This window comes from Phocoena sinus, chromosome 9, assembly GCF_008692025.1.
Source record: "Phocoena sinus isolate mPhoSin1 chromosome 9, mPhoSin1.pri, whole genome shotgun sequence".
Lineage (NCBI taxonomy): Eukaryota > Metazoa > Chordata > Mammalia > Artiodactyla > Phocoenidae > Phocoena > Phocoena sinus.
The window spans coordinates 12216892-12237386 of NC_045771.1; the positions used below are offsets into that span (position 1 = coordinate 12216892).

At 45.8% G+C, this 20495-nt stretch overlaps 2 gene segments (V, D, J or C); both read right to left on the reverse strand.

Annotated features, from left to right (window-relative positions):
* The window catches only part of LOC116759201, a 204509-nt gene that overhangs the window by 131596 nt on the left and 52418 nt on the right, over positions 1 to 20495 (reverse strand).
* On the reverse strand, positions 1336 to 2730 carry LOC116759208. The segment is given in 2 exon segments: positions 1336 to 1872; positions 2004 to 2730. Coding segments are annotated over 2 exon segments (396 nt in total).

The window sequence follows — 20495 nt, forward strand, 5'->3', positions numbered from 1 at the left end:
TAAATTGTTGCCAATACCATTTTGTAATATTTTGCAAGAAAAAAAAAATTGAAAAGCTCATAGATTTTAATCCAAGCCAAAGGGATGATAAAAATGAGGTTCTTTCTTAATTTACAAATTGCCTAAAAGATGGGAACCATATACAATTTTATGCATGTAGTTCAACTTAGAAACGAATCACACACAAATAAGAGAAGATGAGAACAGTCACAGGCATAAAATATTGAGAACGTGAGAAGTTCTCAGTGACCTCAAAAGACCTCATAACCTCAGAAGATGCAAAATACTGCCCTGTGCCCACAGGAGAGACTTAGTTTGTCATCTTTCTTTTGATAATTCTACAGTTGATCATCTCAGGGTTTAATGCTGCTGTTTGATGCATCTACTCACATTTCCCCTAAGTGGTTTGTTTACTTACGTGTTTCATAATTTGTTACTGAAAATTGTTTTTCTCCAAAGAATTCTTGCTTGGTATTCAATGAGCCCCAGGCACCTTTGTGTAACAGTTTCGAGCTTGGAGAGCCCCAGATCGCTCAGGGAATTTAAAGCTGCACGGCTGCTTTCTGCTTAGTTCTGTGCTGAAAAAGGAAGTGAAATATAAATTTCATGTTAGATGCTGCTGTCCTTCTGCTTTATTCAATTACCAGAATATTCTGAATTGAGTGACGTAACACTAAGTGCTATTTGCATTTACTTTTTCTAACCGTTTTTAAATTGAAGTATCATTAACGTACAGTGTTGTGTTAGCTTCAGGTGTTCAGCAAACTGATTCAATGATATATGCATACATATCATCTCTTTCAGATTCTTTTCCATCATAGGTTATTACAAGACATTGCTTATAGTTCCCCGTGCTGTACAGTAAGTGCTTGTTGTTTATTCTATACATAGTAGTGTGTATATGTTAATCCCAAACTCTTAATTTATCCCTGCCCCCCCCAACCCTCCTATCCCCTCTGGTAACCATAAGTTTGTTTTCCATGTCTGTGAGTCTATTTCTGTTGTGTGTTTTTTTTATACACCTTTATTGGAGTATAATTGCTTTACAATGGTGTGTTATAGTTCTGTTTTGTAAATAAGTTCATTTATATCCTTTTTTAGATTCCACGTATAAGTGATATCATACGATATTTGTCTTTCTCTGTCTGACTTCACTTTGTATGATAATCTCTAAGTCTATCCATATTGCTGCAAATGACATCATTTCACTTTTTTTAATTGTTGAGTAATATTCCATTGTGTATATGCACCACATCTTCTTTATCCATTCAGCTGTCAGTGGGCATTTAGGTTGCGTCCATGTCTTGGCTATTGTAAATAGTGCTGCAGTGAACATTGGGGTCATGTGTCTTTTCAAATTAGAGCACGCACATACACACACACACTCACAAACACACACACACACACTCACACTCACACCCCTCACGCTGATGGACCTGAGTTCACACTAGTCTGGTGAGAGCTTCAGAAAGAGCAGTTTTTCTCCCCTGGTGAGACGTGGCCTCAGGAAGAAGTGTCCACCTCACGCCTGTGGCTGAGCTTTTTGTGCGGAGAGCAGCTGACTGTGCCGTGCTGTGGATTCACTGCTGGCACAGAGGTACAGGGAGGTCTGTTTGGTGCTGGCCGGCTCCAGGGTCAGGGGGAAATGTTCATTCTTGTTTCGGGAGACACTGTACCCCTCCGTGACATCCCCTTCGCCAGTGCTACCGACGCCATTTGAATAATAGATCAGCCTCGGCCCCTGTCCCAGATCTTGCCGATACCAGAACATTCCCAAATGGTTCATATGCTGAGAACAATCCAGGACCATCTTGTTTCCTGCTCGTATAGTATGGTATCTTGGCTTCTGGGTGACTGCTGCATCCATGGGACCTGCTGAAGAGGCAGACACACAGTAAAGACAAGACTCAATGAGTAACGTGGATCTGCAAAGGAAAGGGAAAGCCTTGGAGCTGGGGCTCTGCAAACCCACAGCAGAGGTTTCAGCTGAGTTCCGAACTCACCTGCCACCAGCAGACAAAGAATCACACGAAAGAGGTTGGGGCTCATGGCAGGGTGAGGGCGAGAAGAGGGCCGTCCCCACTAAATGCTCTCTCTGTTCCACAGGCCTGAGAGAGGGAGCTGGGGGGCTCTTCTCCAATGGCCAGGTGGGGCTGCCCGGGATGTCACTCCCCCTACCCCTGCAGATTCTCCCCGCCCCGGGAGGATCCCCCCGAGACTTGGCTCAGGTGAGGTCAGCGTCTCCTCTCCTAGATGTTGCTTAGCTTGCCTGCAGGGGAGGTGGAGTAGGGCTGCGACGCACTGACTTTTGGGTGCACTCCACCCCCTGGGTTTCCCATATTCCTCTGACACAGTTGCTCCTTGTTTGCACCTGCCCCTGACGTCAAGGCTGCTTCGCCCAAATCCTTCAACTGTGGATCTCATTACAGTTTAGAGGGGCCTCCCACTTCTTCCATAGCTGTAGGTAGTTTGGCAATAACTGAAAACTTCTTCAACAGCTGTGGAGTAGTGGATCCACGCCTAAGTTTTTCTTAACCCTTTTCCTCCCAGGCTGCTCTCCCAGACTCTGCCCAGAGCCCCTTAGATCTCGGTGGCGCCATAGTGCCATCTTGTGGCCAATACCTGAAGTTTCATCACTGTCTCTTCTGCAGTGGCCCAAGGGGTGCTGGAAGTGTCTTATGCTCAACTTCCTTCAACGCTCATCCCAACACCAGTTCTAACCCAAACTATTCCGCTGATTCATCATGATTAATAGGCCGCCCTCATTCTGCTCAACCACTATCGCACTGTCTGCCAGTCATAGGCCAACTGAGTTCTTCCCCCTTAAAATTATCTTCTGAAAGGGAGAGGGATAGAATGGGAGAAATTAAAGGAACTAATGTTTAGTTAAACTATGTTTACTTTAAACTAACGTTCAAAGTAGGAAGAAAAACACAGACCTTGAAGTGTAAGGAGGTTCTTTTACCTTCATTACAAAAGATGAAGAAAAATAAAAGACAACCAATGTTAACTCCAAAATATAGATTAGCAAAGGACTGGGAAGGTAATGAAATTACCTTCGAGATGGGGTCAAATGTGTACGAATAAAAAGTAAAACTGGAATGTAAGAAAAATAAGAACATCTCACAAGGCATTAAGCAATCACGGAGGAAACAGTATCTGATGGGGAAATAAGGATGGATGGGATTAAGACCAGCAAGGGACAGTCTCCACTAAATGAAAACTTGTACAATGTGCGTCTGCTGATTTGAGCGGCAGGGAGGGAAGAGATGATTCTGGAAGAAGCAGAGGAGTTAGGAGATGTGAAAACATCGGTACAAAATAGTATTATAAGGAGGCTGAATCTTCCGGGTTCATGTGGCAAAAATGGGGGAAAAAATGGAAAAAAAAATTGAAGATGAAATCTAGAAAGGGAGTCCTTGGAATGGGATTCCAAGAGTAGGGAATTCCCATGTGTGCCCTGGCTCTCCTCACTCCCCAGAGGCACAGGGCAACAGAGCAAGGGGAGCTTTGCTGGTGCCACAGTTAAAGACCAGGAAAACTCCCTCCCATGGATGTTCACTCCCTGGGGAAAGAAATTTGTTGTACAGAGCCACTACAATTTCTGATAAGTGGATTTGGGGCAACTGTCACTCCCCTTACCTGCTATGCAAGGCTCAGGGAGCCTCTACCGTGGCCGTGACATTCAATCCCAGTCTCGGAGCTGGGTTATCTCTTAGGACTCCCAGAAGACATGATCCATAATCATATCCACTCTGACCAGGGCCTTAGATTTCATACATTCAAACCGCAGCTTCACCCACAGATGGATGGAATATGTTATTTACAATATAGGTGTTTATGCTTATAATGAATATCTATAACAATATATAATATAGCAAATACATAAAAAGGGATAGGGGCATTAGAAAATAAGGTAAAGGTTTCAGGGAAATTATTTCAAATTGAAAGGCTAGGGCATGAAATAAAACAGTCTCTCGAGAACAGATTTACTCAGGGAATCAAGATGAAACTGGAGAGGTTGTAAAAGTATGCTCTAGTGTACCTGTCGGGACTGGGGCAGTGAAAACATGAAAACAAAATAAAGTGGGCTGCTGAAATGAGGCAGAGGAAATGAAGTCTTATTGTTTTCAACATTGTGTTTGTCAATTAACTGGCACAAAAATAGTAAGGACTTTACTTAAAACAGGAAGAGAGGGTTTCCCTGGTGGTGCAGTGGTTGAGAGTCCGCCTGCCGATGAAGGGGACACGGGTTCGTGCCCCGGTCCGGGAAGATCCCACATGCCGCGGAGCGGCTGGGCCCGTGAGCCATGGCCACTGAGCCTGCGCATCCGGAGCCTGTGCTCCGCAACGGGAGAGGCCACAACAGCGAGAGGTCCGCGTACCGCAAAAAATAAAAATGAAAAAATAAAACAGGAAGAGGAAGAGAGTCTTGATGCTATGTTGTGGAAAACTTCCAATGTGACAGGGACAGAAGAGGCTTTAGAAGGAAGAGTATGCCCCAGGAGGTAGTTGAAAACTTTCCAGATGCCAGCCACAAGCACAGAGGAGATTCTGCTCACTGCACAGACAGGCAGCCAAAGCCACGTATTTGGGCAGGCCCCCGAAGGACCCATGGAAGACTGTTATGTCCGGGACTTTGGGTCCTTGCCTTGGAGCACTGAGCTGGCCCTGGGACTCCTAGAACACAGGAGCCATAATGATTTCTATCCACCAACATTTACAGCCACAGTATTTCAGGAGTTAACCTGTGGTCTCTTTCTATCCAAAGAACAGCTGATGTCCAAATCAACCTCTTTTTTTTTTTGGTGAATGGAAAGCAAAAAACAGCCTATTTAAGGTCTCTAGGAACTGCAAGGAGAGAGGAGGATGAGGTCTGTGAACAAGAAGGAAGCGACTGTGTGACACTGTTTGATTAAGCTACTGGCACAGAGATACACGGCTGAGTCCCCAGGCTCCACTAGCTGGATCTTCAGATGCGAGTATGAGCCCTCAGGTCTCTTAGCAGAGAAGCAATCATTAGGCATCCCCGATGCCTCTGGTGCATCCCTGTTTTGAAAGTAAATCAAAAGCTCTGGGCCCTGCCCCAGTGTCTGTCAGTCCAATAAAGGGAAACATGACCAGAAATTGGGTCACACCTGAGAGCTACAGCTTGGCCCCTCCCTGTGACCCTGTGCCTGGGGGACTGGGACAGTCCAGCTCCTGTGTGACCTGTGGGGACAGAAGTTGGGGACAGTAAGGAAGAACATACTTGTAATCATCACACACACACACACACACACAGAAGATGGAGGCCCGCTTATGAGTAGGAAGGAGGCGTAGTCCACAGTAACAAGGGGAAAGTTCATAGTCCGGACCTGGAAAAGCTCGAACAGAGACACCCCGACCGTGTTCACAATTCTCCTGGGAAACAGGTGTGCCCAGAATTGCCTGACCACCCAGTGGGACCTTGAACAGGAACATGGGCAGGAGTTAATCACAACAAAAGGAATGGTCTATGTCCAGTGCAGAGGAAGTAGCTTTTGACGTCTCTTAGATGGGACGGGACATGACCCAGATGAGGCAGTAGCAGCCTGGGGGCCACGCCCCTTCCCCCAGAGGCTGGAGTAGAGAGGGCCGGAAATCTGAGATCAGGGAGGTGGGAAGACCTGCCCCGCCAGGGAAAAGCAGGAAAGAGCAGAGAGCACGTAAGGGCCAGTCTGGGGGAGAACCTTCCAGAGAAACAGAACTGAGGTGCCTGGGGATGGACAAGAGGATCTAGATGTATGTGATTTACCAATAGCGTTCCCTCCTGGAGGCCTCAGACTCAGACTGATGGCTAGGAGTCAGAGCTGGGGCAGGATCTTTCTGCTCACAGGGCAGCTGCAGAGGAAAGACAAAGAGTGATGGTGGGCACACATCTGCAAGGCCATGGAGTCAGGTCTGGGCTGGCCGAGACCACACACTGAGGGTCACACTGCAGGCACCTGGCACCCAGGGCTCCAAGGCTCCAGGTGCTAGGAGCCTGCAAGGGGCTCTGCTGAGTCCCGGGGTGCAGGGCCTCCCCTGCCTTTTTGTGCAGAGAGGAGGTGGCCGTGCAGTGCTGTGGAGTAACTGCTGGCGCAGAGGTACACAGATGTCTGGGAGTGGGTGGCAGCCACCAGCGTGAGAGGGAAGTTCTCGAGGTTTGATCTGGAGACGCTGTACCCGTTGGGGACATCTCCTTTGTTGGTGGTGCCAGTGGTAGTTGAATAATGGATCAGCCTCAGCCCGTGTCCCAGGTCTTGTCGGTACCAGTACATATAGCTGTGGTCCAGATCCTGGGCACATTTCAGGGTCGTGTTCTGTCCTGTCCTCAGGACCCGGAATTTTGGGTCCTGAGTGACACCAGCATTCCCTGGACCTGTGGAGAAGGAGAAGCTGATGCTGCAGACGCAGGGGACACGCTTGGTGCCGGGACCCCGAAAGGGACCCTTCCCGGGACTCACCTGCCTGCAGGAGACAGAAGGTCACACAGCACAGGAGGCTGGTGCCCATGGCAGGGCAGGCGGGCAGGGAGAGGAGTCTGCTGTGTGTTGAGGAGAGGGCAGAGGGGCTCTCCAGGGAGTCATTCTGAGGTGTCACTGTCCCTGCCTGGCCCCAGAGCCAACCCGTCACAGGGGGCCACGCCCCTTCCCCCAGAGGCTGAAATGAAACATGAACCTCCAGTGAACAGCTCAGAACAGGAAGAACACGTTCCTCTGAATGGATGCCTGTCTTACAAGTTCTGTTAACTTTTCTGTAAAACACCTTGTAACTTTATGTGTAATTTATCCCAGAGATAATTCTTCATTAATACGTATATTGGTTTCATTTATCTAACCTAGTTTTGAATTTCGGGGAAAATCCTTATGGTTTCCTGCTGCCCTTTATGACTCATGCATCCCAAATACTCTTCAAGTGTCTGTTTCTACTTTGTTTAATTCATCACAGTCCTGGTCCTGTCCTTCCACCTACAGAGATTCTTCTGCTATCTGGTTTCCCGACCTCAGGCTCAACATTTGAGGAGTCGTTTGGCTCTATTTCTCGTCAATTCACCGACAGGGGCAGCTGCAACTCCTTCCTGGTCACCTGAGCACGTGCTTCCTGTGTCAGGAGGGGACATCTAGCAGCAGCAGAGCCACGTCACGCCTATGACCGACCTTCCTTTGTGGAGAGATGGTTGCCCAGCACCGCAGATGACATGTTAGCACAGAGGAATACAGACGTGGGAGGGACGGGGTGAGAGGTGGCAGACTCCAGGGTAAATGAAAGATGCTCTGTTTTTACCCGAGACATCCATTCCATGGGGAATACCTCCTGGTGTAGCATCTGTCATTAATTGAGTCACAAATATCATAGAGCCCCAAACTGTACCTTGTTGCACATAACCCCACACTGAGAAGGACCCCGTACTTGCTGCCATGTCCTGCTGCCGTGATATTCATTCTAAATAAGTTTAGAATCACGGGCCCTGCAAATTATGTAGCTGGTCCTGAGTACGTGATTTTGGACCTGTGGGTACTGCCTGATGTGCTGGTTTCCCTTGAGCGTGACCACATGTCTGGGGTCTTGGTGACTCAGCATTCCTGGGGTCTGGGAGAGAAAGACACAGAAACTAAAGTCAGAAGCAAAGAAGGATCCTGATGTAACCACAACAAGAAGCCTTGATCTGGGGCCTGGCAAGCCCCAGAGTGGTTCCACATCTGTGCTCAGACACCCCTAGTCCAGGAGACAGAAGGACACACAGCATGGGAGACCGGTGCACAGGCAAGGCCAGAACAGAAAGGGGGACTTTCCAGATCAAGGCCTGTGTCTTGGATACTGGGGGTAAAAGCCAAGGGAACCCTTCTCCTGACGTGAAACGATCTCTCACCGAAATTGCTACTGTCTGTTGTCTGCACAGTCCAGCACACAGTGTGTGAACATGAAGCCTTGCTCTGTATGCGTCTCATGGGATCTCAAAATAATTTCCTCGGAGATGATGACTTCTTATCAAAATATCATTATAAAATGATTTCTGGGAATGGGTGCATGAGAAAAGAAATTTCTAAAAGTGAATAAATTTTATAAAAACAGCCTCTACCACCTGGCAAGACCTTTTGATGGTCATTTTATCAAACTTTCCATCCCCAGCAAGGATTGTCCCTGAAGTGGATATTGTGTATCACATGATTTCAAGCACTTTTTTAAACCATAACACTTTCCAGTAGCACCTAACTGTCTGAAATATTTAGCTCTGTGCTAAAGAGGAATTGTTTCAATGGTTAGAGACCTTAAATTTTCACTAAAAAGATGCTTGAGCAAAACGAATCTATAGTAACAGAAATCATTTATTTGGTTTTCAGGAATGGACAGGGACATGGGAAAGGGGCATGAAGGAACTTTCTGGGAGATGGAAATGTTTCTATATCTTAATAGGGTAGATATTACATGGGTATATACGTATATATTGAGCAAAACCATTGACCTGTCAATTATAAAGTGTGTAATGATTATTGTATATACAGTTGATCCTTGAACAACACAGGTTTGAACTGCGTGGGTCCACTTTTTAATAAATACATACTACAGTGATGCAGGATCTGTAGTTAGTTGAATCTTCAGATGCAGACCGCGGATACGGACATTCAAGTGTGAAGTTATATGTAAATTTTTGACTGTGGGCTTGGGGGTGGCTCAGAGCCCCTAGCCTCTGCTAAACTCCACATTGTTCAAGGCTTAACTATAATTCATCCATCAATACATTTGATTTAACAACGCCTGATGAGGGATGCGTATTACGTGCTCTGGTTAATTTCATGTAATGAATCACCGGGCATAAATATTCACCTTTCTGTGACTTCTGAAGTCCTCAACTACAGGCAAAATATGTCCATCTCTAACTTTGCCCCTGGGAAACGGTGGAAGAGGCTGTCAGAGAGTAGCAAAGGGAGTCAAGAAATGCAGAGTTCTGTTATGTGCCAGGTACTTCACGCTTACTAAATTTTTATGCAACCTTGGAAGATGGTGCGATGGCTAATGTAATGCGTCAACTTGTCTGGGCCACAAGTATTTAGTTAAACACTATTCGGGGTGTTCCTGTTAGGGTGTTTTTGGAAGAGATTAACATGTGAATAGGTAGACTTTAATATTAGACTAGATTAACATTTTAGCTCATAAAGCAGATGACTTTCCATAATGTAGGTGGGCCACATCCCATCAGTTGAAGACATGAATAGAACAGAAAGCCTAATCTTCCCAGGTAAGAGAGAATTGTCCAGCTGATGGCCTCCACTGGAACACCGGCTCTTTCTGCCTAACAGCCTCTGAACTTAAACATCAGCTCTCCCTGGATCTCTAGTACCACCAGCCCAGCTGCAGATTTTAGACGTATCAGCCTTAAAAACAATGTGATATACACACACATACACACACACACACACACACACACACACACACACACATTTGTTCTATGGGGAGACTGTTCTATAGGGCAGGGACCACAGGTGTTGAGGACAGACTTGAGTCTGCTTCCTTGCTCTGACAGTTATGAAATAGGAGATCTGGGCAAGACACTCCTCCTCAGATATACAAACAGGTAAAATAATATTTATTATGCATGCTCTTTGGGAGCATTCATACATATCAAAGAAATAATACCTGCGAAAGGCTGTCTGCTTTACCAGGGCCTGGGAGTGGTTGGCTGGCAGTCAACGCCCTCACGGCCACTTCCTGAGCTGGGGCAGGAATGTTTTTGTACCAGAGGCAGCTGATCATGCAGGGCTGCGAATTGGCTGCTGGCACAGAGATACAGGGCCGCCTCTGTCAGCTCCAAGGAGCTCAAGTGAGGCTCAGAGCTAGAGTCACTGAATTGTTGGCCTGAGAATCTATCTAGGATGTTTCCTTCTCCTCTCTCTTCCCCTCTGTAATACTCAGCTGGGAACTGATGGCCCTGGCCCAGGGCCTGTTGGTACCAGGACACAGAGAGGTGTCCAGAGACAGGGGAACATCTCAGTGTCTCTTGCTGTTGTCTTGATTTGATCACGTATTTGGGGGTCAAGGTGACTCCAGAATCCACCGGGCCTGTTGCGGGGAGACAGAAGGAAGCTGAGGGCAGAGCGCTGGGAAGCCCCCTGCTGCAGCCCTCATCGGCTTGTATCTCGGGATGGCGAAGGCATATCAGAAGCTTCCACACTGTGCCCAGGACTCACCTGCTCCCAGGAGACAAAGAGTCACACAGCAGAGGAGCCTGGAGTCCATGGCAGCGTCAGGAACCAAACAACTCCTAGCTCGGGGCGGGTGTCCTGGGGTGAGTGGTCTAAAGAGCTGAACCTCCTGTTTCCCTGGTAGGAGATTTTCCCATGATGTCACTGCCCTGATGTCTCTGCAGGCTGCCTCCTGGTCCACTGCACCCCTTGGCAGGACCCAGGCCAGCTACTCTATGCCATTCCCTGACCTGCACAGCCCCTCGGCAATGGGTGGGCGTGAGGTGAGTACCATCGCCACATCCCCGTGTGCCCACGACACACTTGTTCTCCTCTGCCTGCCCCTGCCTGATAACAATCACCCAGTCCTCCCCAGCCATCCCCGCCCCTTCACCCTCCACTTCCTTTGCAGTCTCCCGGAGACGCCTGCTTGGCACATCCTGGGGCTCAAGATGCATCTCCACTTCCCTGAGCAGTGAGAAGGCTGTGCTCGCTCCTCCTGTCCTGGGACCACTCAGTGAACTCAACCAGGCCCCCTGATGCAGGCATGTGGCCAAGGTTCCCTTAAGCTGCCCTCTCCTGGGTGACTGTCAACCCCATCAGCGCCGTGAGTACCCTGGGCCCACAGTGCCTCCGAGTGGCCAACTGTCCACGGTATCATGGATTTACAGCTTCTTCCTAAATCAAGAATAGAAATTCCCCACAACCCCACCTGCAAACCACTACACACACACACACACACACACACACACACACACCCCTGTTCTACTGCCTTCCCAGCCTGACTAAATTAGGGTTGATCTTCAAATCCACTCTTAGCCTGTGGAGGTGAAAGATTGTACGATCCATTTCCATTAAGAAGCAAATACTTGCTGCACCATTGCAATGACGGCAGTATGCTAAGATGGAATAATAGGGCGTAAAAATAAACACTGATGATTTCAAGTGAAACCAGGCTGGAAACATGTATTCCATAGCTCCCTCTGACTAATCGGATCCATAGTTTCCAGATTTTATATTTAAATTAAGTATTACCAAATTCTAGGTAATGCATTTTATAAAGAGGTTTTATGTATATCATCCCATTTATTTCTGAACTCATAAAATCCCGAAATAAACAACCATGTCAGCAGAAGACCTAACTGGACATTTCTCCAAAGAAGACATACAGATGCCAAAAGGCACATGAAATATGCTCAACATCCCTAATTATCAGAGAAATGCAAATCAGAACTGTAACGAGGTAACACCTCACATCGGTCAGAGTAACTATCATCAGGAAGTCTACAAATAATAAATGCTGGACAGGGTGTGGAGAGGGGAACCCTCCTACACTGTTGGTGGGACTGTAAATTGGTACAGCCACTATGAGAATATTATGGAGGTTTCTTAAAATCTAAAGATAGGGGCTTCCCTGGTGGCGCAGTGGTTGACAGTCCGCCTGCCGATGCAGGGGACGCGGGTTCGTGCCCCAGTCCGGGAAGATCCCACATGCCGCGGAGCGGCTGGGCCCGTGAGCCATGGCCGCTGAGCCTGCACGTCTGGAGCCTGTGCTCTGCAACGGGAGAGGCCACAGCCACAACAGTGAGAGGCCCGCGTACCGCAAAAAAAAAAAAAAAAAAAAAAAAAAAAAAAAAAATCTAAAGATAGAGTTACCGTATAATCCTGCAATCCCATTCCTGGGCATAAATCCTGACAAAACTATAATTTGAAACGATACATGCACCCCCAATGTTCATAAGGCACTTTTTACACTAGCCAAGATACGGAAGCAACCTAAATGTCCACGGGCAGATGACTGGATAAAGATCTGGTATCTACACACAATGGAATATTACTCAGCCATAAAAAAGAATAAATAATGCCATTTTCAGCAACATGGCTGGACCTAGAGATTACCACAGTAATGAAGTAAGCCAGACAGAGAAAGACAAATATCATATGATATTGCTTATAGGTAGAATCTACAGAAAAAAAGACACAAATAAGCTCTTTTACAAAACAGAAATAGACCCACAGACATAGGAAAAAAACTCATGGTTACCAAAGGGGAAAGGTGGGGTGGGATGAATTAGGGGTTTGGGATTAACATGTACATACTACTATAAATAAAAGAGATAAACAACAAGGACCTACTGAATAGCACAAGGAACAATAATCAATATTTTGCAATGACCTGTAAGGGAAATGAATCTGAAAAAGTATATATACATATATATGTGTGTGTGTGTGAATCACTGAGCTGTACACCTGAAACTAACACAACAATGTAAATCAACTATACAGACAAATGCAAAGAAGCGATTGAAAACATCCCAACTCCGAATTCTGAAATTGTTATAGTTCAGAGAGATTAGGGAAATTGCAAGAGAGGGGCAGTTTGGATTCAAACCCACGTTTAACTATAAAACCTATATATATACATAGTTGTAGTTTACCTTACCACGGGGCCGAAAGTCAGCTCATCGCACGAGATGAGTTGTGCCGAGGCACGGCAGTAGAGGGCTGCCGCTCGCTCAGGCAAATCAGCACCGTCTGTCCTGCTGTGGTAGCTTTTATTAAAGCATTATCTAGGTTTACATTTTAAGACTTGTTTTTTCAACATTTCAGAAATGCCAAAGCAGCAACCTGTGTTTTTATTAATTATACAAGCAATAATTGGCTTTCGTGAGCACCTGCCGTGCTTCGTCCTGGAGCGCAAGGACAGCACAAAGTTCCCACCATTATTTTGATTATACTGAAGTAGCACAAGGACATTTCCTTGCGTTCCCACCACTCTGATTATACTGAGGACGTCTCATGGATCAGTGCCCAAAGCACTCAATGCGTATTCGCAGGCCCCCTGTTTGCTGGGGGGGCGTCCAAAGCAATCAGGACTGTTCACAGTTCTGGCTTATTCGCAGGCCCCCGGTTTGCCGGGGGGGCTCAAAGCAATCAGGACTGTTTGCAGTTCTGGCTTATTCGGCAGCCCCCAGTTGGCTGGGGGGGGGCGCTCATGGGTCACGTTTCCTTTCCATGTCCTCAGTTATTCCACTACATATATACATATATATATATAAAATTCTATGTTACCGTTCCATTAACACTTTACACTATACTCACTGGGAAATGTATCAACAAATGTACTTTGATCTGAAGAGGGCTGAATATGGAATATTGTGATCAGACTTAACACTGACATAAACATACCCAGAAAAGAAAATGTTAAAATGTTCACACAAATTGGAAGCCTGGGCTTGGGTCCAGTTGTTCATACACTAGGATAAATGCCTGAGTTGTGCTGGGAAAAAAGTATTCCACGCAGCTATATATAAGTGGGCATTACTTGATTCATTTCACAGGTGTCAAAGGGTATCAATTATACATTGGTAAAAATAAAGTTCATTCAGTTTTAGGTAAAAATAAAAGACACATTTTTCATTTTCACCAAGAATTTTATTGAACAATGTATTCATTCACCAAATGAACTTTTTGGCCAACCCCAGTACATACACACTTAGCTTTCCCTATGAAAGTAAAGGGAGCAAGGTAGTTTTTATAGATGAAATTGTGTCTCCCCGGAATTCATATGTTGAAGCCCTAAGCCCCACTGTGAATGTGTCTGGACTTAGGGCTTTGAGGGAGGTAGTTAAGGGTAAATAACATTATAAGGGTGGGACTCTAATAAGACATGACTGGTGCCCTTAGAAGAAGACGAGGTGACACAAGAGAGCTCTTTCTCTGTGAAGCACAGAGAGGCCACGTGAAGACACGGGGAGAAGGCAGCTGTCTACAAACCGGAAACAGAATTCTCACCGGAAACCAACCCTGGCACCTTGATCTTGGACTTCAGGCCTCCAGAACTGTGAGAAAATAAATGTCTGTTGTTTAAGCCACACAGTCTGTGGTATTTTAATATGGCAGCCTGAGCAAACTAATTAATAGTATAGAGCCGTGAATGTCAGGATAAAAAGCGAAGAGGAAGGCATGTCCGAGCCAGTGCTTGAAAGATGGGCAGTGCCTGGTCCTGCTTCAGGAGGAGAGAGGGCCCCCTAGGCCATGGGCAGAGCAAGGGCAGATGAAGAGGATTGAAAAGGCATCGGTGTTTCAGGGAATTTTACAGGGACATTTGGTCACAGAGTGTCACGCATCCTGATGATCTGGAGCAAATAGAATCTGGGTGGTGACGTGTTAAAAAGCGATTCCAGGGAAGCAGAATTGATGTGGGGAGCCCTTGCCTGTTTATAATCAGGGGAGGCCTGCCCTCATCTCTGGGCGGGGGGCACCCGTCTTCGCCCCGAGGAGGCGGGACTGGGGTAAGAGGTCAAGAAGGGACAAGTCAGAATCATGTCCAGGCTTCTCACACCATCATCACATCATCTGTGTGGTGATGACCTCACCCGGGCCAGCCCCCAGGTGATGCTGGTTGTTATAAGGCCTGGCTTAGTATTTTCTGGTGATTGAAGACCTTGGGAGGGAGGAGGAAAGAGATCATGTTACAAATAACACAGTTTTTACTTATTTTGTAGCTCTAGCTCTGTTCTCAAGCATCTCAGCCATATTCTCTGTCCTAGACTTTTCCCAAATCTCCATTTCTTCTCCCTAAATTATATAAAGCAAACCCCTGATTCTATTAGAATCACACACTTATCAAGTAATTTTGCTCCCCCAATGAACTCTCTCTCCCTGAAAAAGAGCCCGCCGGCTATTAAGTTACAAACTCTCCTCTCCCTGGTAGCATCGAGTGTCAGGCCGGGAAGGTCATGTTGGAGGGAACCTGCTGATGTAGCCCCATCCTCTGAACATATCTTCTTGACCTCTGTGGTCCCTCCCCTGAGCAGCACAAGAGCCCGTGGCTGCTTTCCAGCGCCCTCAGTCTTTTCCTTTCCCACTGCAATCTCTGGGCTCTCATGCATCTGTCACCTCTGAGGTTGCCCCCACTGGGGTAGGGGGTTTGCACAGAACGCGGGTGACTCAGCAGGGCTGTGTTAAGCTGCTGGCACACAGGTACAGGGAGCTCACGTTCAGCTCAGAGCGAGCATCACACAACTTTTGTGCTGAGAATCGACCCGGGAAGTTTCCTTTTGCTCTCTGCATATTTTCATAAAACTCAAAGAGGAACTAGGGGCCCTGACCCAGGGCCTGTTGGTACCAAGATGCAGTGCGGTGCCCAGACATAGGGGAACACCTCAGTATCACTTGGTGTCCTCTTGCTTTAATCAGGTGTCTTGGTGTTTGGGTGACTCCAGAATCCACTGCACCTGAGAGGGAAGGAACTGGGGCTGGAGAAAGAATGCAGGAGAGAGCCCGATGGACCCCAATGGATTCAGGCACTGTCAGGCTTAGAACAGAGATGCCACGCCTTTACCAAGGATGGACCTGCTGCCAGGAGACACAGAGCCACACAGCAGAGGAGGCTGGAGCCCATGGCAGGAAGGGGCAGAGCTGGGCAGGTGTCACCTTGCTCAGAGCTCTGGTTCTCTGAGAGCTGAAGTTCTGGGCATCCTTTCTCTGCTTGGAGGTTAGGCAGTGACGTCACTGCTCTGACGTCATTGCCTCTGCTGGTTCCCATGAGCCTGGCCTCCCTTTCCAGGTCAGCTGATTCAGGAACCCAAAGCCTCTTATGTGACATGTGGGGCTGGACTGAGCTGGCCTCAGCGAGGCTGGGTGTAGGCCACGGCCCATCCCCACAGCTCCTTTGCTTTTCCTTTGAGGCAGGTGTTTCTGTACCTGTACCTGCCCCCTCCCAGCTCCACACCCTTCACTTTCCCTTGTAACCTCAGAGACTCCCTCATCACTGCATAGGTGAAGTTCATGGCTCCCATCTGGGACAGCACACCTGCAAATTAGTGTCTATGCTATTAAGCCTTCCAGAGGATAAAGCCATCAAACAAAGCTGTTTCTTAACCCTCCTGGTCCCAGGCACCTAGCTCTGTCAGCTTGCTCTGCCCCAGAAACTTTTGGAGTTTGGCAATTCCACAGCGCCCCCACGCGGTCTATAGGTGGTAACCAAGACATTGTCTTTGCCGTGATGTAATAATTATGGGATGTATTTAAATTAGAAACTATTTCACTGTTTGCCTCTTGCACTGTGTTTTTGTTTGTTTGTTTTTTGTGGGGGTTTCTGCTTTGTTTTTCCTAAAAGGACACACACACACAGGCCCTAGCTGATTTGTGATTTTGTATTTTAAGAGAAAAAAGAAATGTGGCCATGGCGGAAATGTTTTGACTTTGAGAAGCTTTTTTTTTTTTTTTTTTTTTTTTTTTTTTTTTTTTTTTTTTTTTTTTTTTATGCGTTACGCGGGCCTCTCACTGTTGTGGCCTCTCCCGTTGCGGAGGACAGGCTCCGGACGCGCAGGCTCAGCGGCCATGGCTCACAGGCCCAGCCGCTCCGCGGCATGTGGGATCTTCCCAGACCGGGGCACGAACCCGTGTCCCCTGCATCGGCAGGCGGACTCCCAACCACTGCGCCACCAGGGAAGCCCGAGAAGCTTTTGATGAGGGAAATGGTACAAACCTGGTCTAGGTTAGGTGAGATGCTAAAGTTGTTTTTCCTTAGATAACCGAGGACAGCTCGCTCAAAGCAGACCACTTAGGTCTCTTTGCAAGGTCCCCACTAATCAGCTTACCCCAGAATGAAGAAAATAATACTCCCCGTTTCTGTACTGCTGGAGAATTTCTTTATCTTCTATGTCTCTCTTTTAGAAATCCTCTTTTTGCCTCTGTTCATTGATAATAATATAATGCCCATTTGCCCATATATGAATAAATATGTGTGTAGATAAATTATATTTCTCTCGGTTTTTCTTTGATGCCCATGTGGGAAATAAAATATTCTAACCTTCTGCAATTAGTATGCTAGAAAGGAAAGGCCAGTCTGGATTAATGTAGGATAACAAAATAAACAGAAGGATTTGGGAAAACGGAATCTGAGAAGGACTCGATTCCAGAGCCAGTATCTCCCATTTGCTACTTCTGACTTTTAATTTACTTCCAACCCAAGTTTCTTTACATATTTACATTTGACTTACCTGTTATTCAGTTTTACATAGTGCATTATATACAGTGAATATAGATATTCTAATGGAATCTATTTCTTTACTGCAAAGTCCAAAGGCAACAAGTCCATCAAATACCACTGAGAAGAGATCACTGATCCAGCTGCATGTGACACTGATGGGCGATGCATCAATGTCATCAATGACTAGTTGCTGTGCCAACGAGCCAAGAGTTACCGGTACCTCTTATAAGATCCACCCAGTGGAGGAAAATTCCACCCTGAGTGATGCCCCATGGATATAAACTAGATAAAATTATCTCAAGCCCAGATGGGAATGTCCTATAACTAAGTATTTTTTCTGAATTTTGTGCATACATAACATCAAAACCTTTCACAATAGCAGCTGATGTGTCTTATGGAGTTTCTAATGGTAGAGAAGGAGAAGTTTCTACACAAAATCGTAGAAATATAAACAATCACTATAAATCACACTAAGCAAAGTGTGTTTCTCAGTTTTAAGGAACACTTGGCATGGTTTGGCTTCAGTTAGATAAAATTGCCGGGTTGCCAATCAGTTCTCAACTACTGATATTTGAAAACAAACAGAACATCTAAGATTGCTTAAGAGATGCCTGAGACCCCATGATAAACGGCCATTACATTTCAGACAAGAGGAGCCCAGCCGATATTATAACAACGCGTGAAATATGAGGGCACTGACTGCTGGATCCTGCTAAAATTGTGAACTAGAGCCATCTCCTGGCTCCTTCTCCAGGGAAACCTGATGAGGCAGGAAGCAAATATGAACACTAGAGACTCACCAAAACCAAGAGAATATTCTGGAAAGATTGAGTCTATTTGGGGCTGGAATATGAGTAAGATGAGAGGTGAGCCCAGGAGAGCAGTGAGAAAACAAGATGGTAAAAATAATTGAAGCTCTGCTCTTACCCGACCTCTTCTTTGCTCTGAGACAATCTTACCTGCATTTTTACTGCAGGAATCAATAGCAGGATAAGTGATACCATTAAAGGACTGAAAACAAAAAAGATAACCAACTGGACAGTATATATCCCCAGAAAGTGAATTACTGAACCCGATGAACCAAGAATTTATAACAAGCATGACAAATATACGACGTGAAGATCTGCGATATAAACAAGAATAGAGAAGATGTCTACCACATAAGAAAATTTAAGGTCAACTTATCGAAGATCTTACAAGCAGCCCACCTAGTATATTTTACATCAGCATTTCAAAGTGCTGTATTATGGGAAGAATGCTCATGTTCTCGAATTCTCTAAAAGAAGCCAATGTTTCATGTAAACACGAAGTTTTCCTTCCAGTAGGAACTAATATATATTATCCTTTTCTTAAAATAATGACTCCTATCATCAGGGGATTTTCCCCCCCGTTTTTATAAAAACAAGGTTTCAGCTAATACACTTATAACCCAGATAAGACCTGTGAAGCTCTCTCTTCTTTGAAAACTAGGTGAAATTTCCTAGAGGTTATAAATTCCCAAAGCTATGGAAATTCAAAGCCCTTCCAGAGATCTCTGACCATGCCCATGGACACTTGTATTCTCCTGGTCTTCTCTAACCCTGTCTCATTACCTGTCCATAAAGCTAAGACCTTTTTGATTTCCTCAACAAAATTATGTACATCAAGATCCCGTGAGTTTAGTAGAGTCTAATGAAGATTTGGGTGGTTCTGTAAAGAAATCGTATGATGCGGAACACAGATTTTCACCATTTGCCTCTCATCCTTACCCATCGCACTCCCTTCCAAGACTTCCCAGAATCTCAAATTATTCTACCTGTATTATATTGAACAGTGTCCTTGGAGTTTACCCTCCACACTTAGCACTTCTATTAAAATATTCTCATCAACAATACTTTCCTCCCTAAGAAATAGAATATAATCTCTTGAAGACACTAAAATTTAACTTTTCTGCATTCAAAATTATGGTTAACCAATTCTTGTTTTGAATGGAACTCATCTCTATTCAAAGACTGTCTGTTTCTAAATTTTAATTTAAGCTGTTCTTTCATTTTATTGTTGTGATAAAATATATATAACATAAAACTTACCATCTTAAGTCTATAGTTTAGTGGCATTCACATTGTGCTACCATCACCACTTTCCATCTCCAGAACATTTTCATCTTCCCAAAATGAAACTCTGTATCTGTTAAATACTAACTCCTCATTCCCTCCCTCACCCCAGACCCTGGAAACCTCTATTCTGTTTTCTGTCTGTATGAATTTGACTACTCCAGGTACCTCATATGAATGGATACAGACACAATTTGGCCTTTTATGTCCAGTTTATTTCACGTAGTGTAATGTTTTCAAGGTTGATTCATGTTGTAACACGAATCAGAAAGTCGTTGCTTTCTAAGGCTGAATAGTATTCCATTGTATGTATATATCACATTTGCTTTATCCATTTATCTCTTGGTTGGACAGGTTGTTTTCACCTTTTGGCTATTGCAAACAATGCTTCTGTGAACACAGGTGTGCTAATATTTGTTTGAATTCCTGCTTTAACTCCTTTGGGTATATAGCCAGGAGTGGAATTTCTGGATCATATGGTAATTCTATGTTCAGTTTTTTTGAGGAATTGCCACACTGTTTCCCACAGTGTTTGCACTAGTTTATATTCCCATAACAACGCAATAGGGTTCCAATATCTCCACGACCTCACCAACGTGCGTTTTCTGTTATTTTCTTTACTCTCACTCTCTGTTTGCCTGGGGCGGGGGTGGTGGCGGAAGGGCTTCTGTTCTTCCCCTGTTTAGTGCAGGTGCCTCTTGAAGGAGAACCACCTTGTTCCTTCTCAGAACTGAGTGCCTGTGACTCTGCAGCCCTGTGGCATCCCAGCTGACACAGAAGTGCGGAGACTTCCGGCTGGTGGTGGCTAACCCCATTGTCGGGGGGAACATCTATCTTTTTGAGACCAGTAACCTTCAAATACTCCAGGGACCGTAAGGTTTGCTCTCTCTGACTAACGGATCAGGCTAAGTCCCAGTCCCGAGTCTTGCCAATACCAGCGCAAGGCAAAAGGGTGCATTGTCTAAGACTGTTCAAAGATCAGTTTCTTTTCCATCTCCATAAGGATCTTGGTATCTGTTTGACCTGAGCATCCATGGGTTTTGATCGAAAAGGATATGTAAGCTACGATAGAGACAAGGAAGCAGATGAAGGAAATAACAAGGATCTGGAATTGGGAAACCCATATCAGGAGTTTCCCTCCTGTTTTCTGGACTTGCCTGCTCCCAAGACACAAGAGGCCACAAATCAGAGAAGCCTGGCACCCAGGGCAGGTCAAGG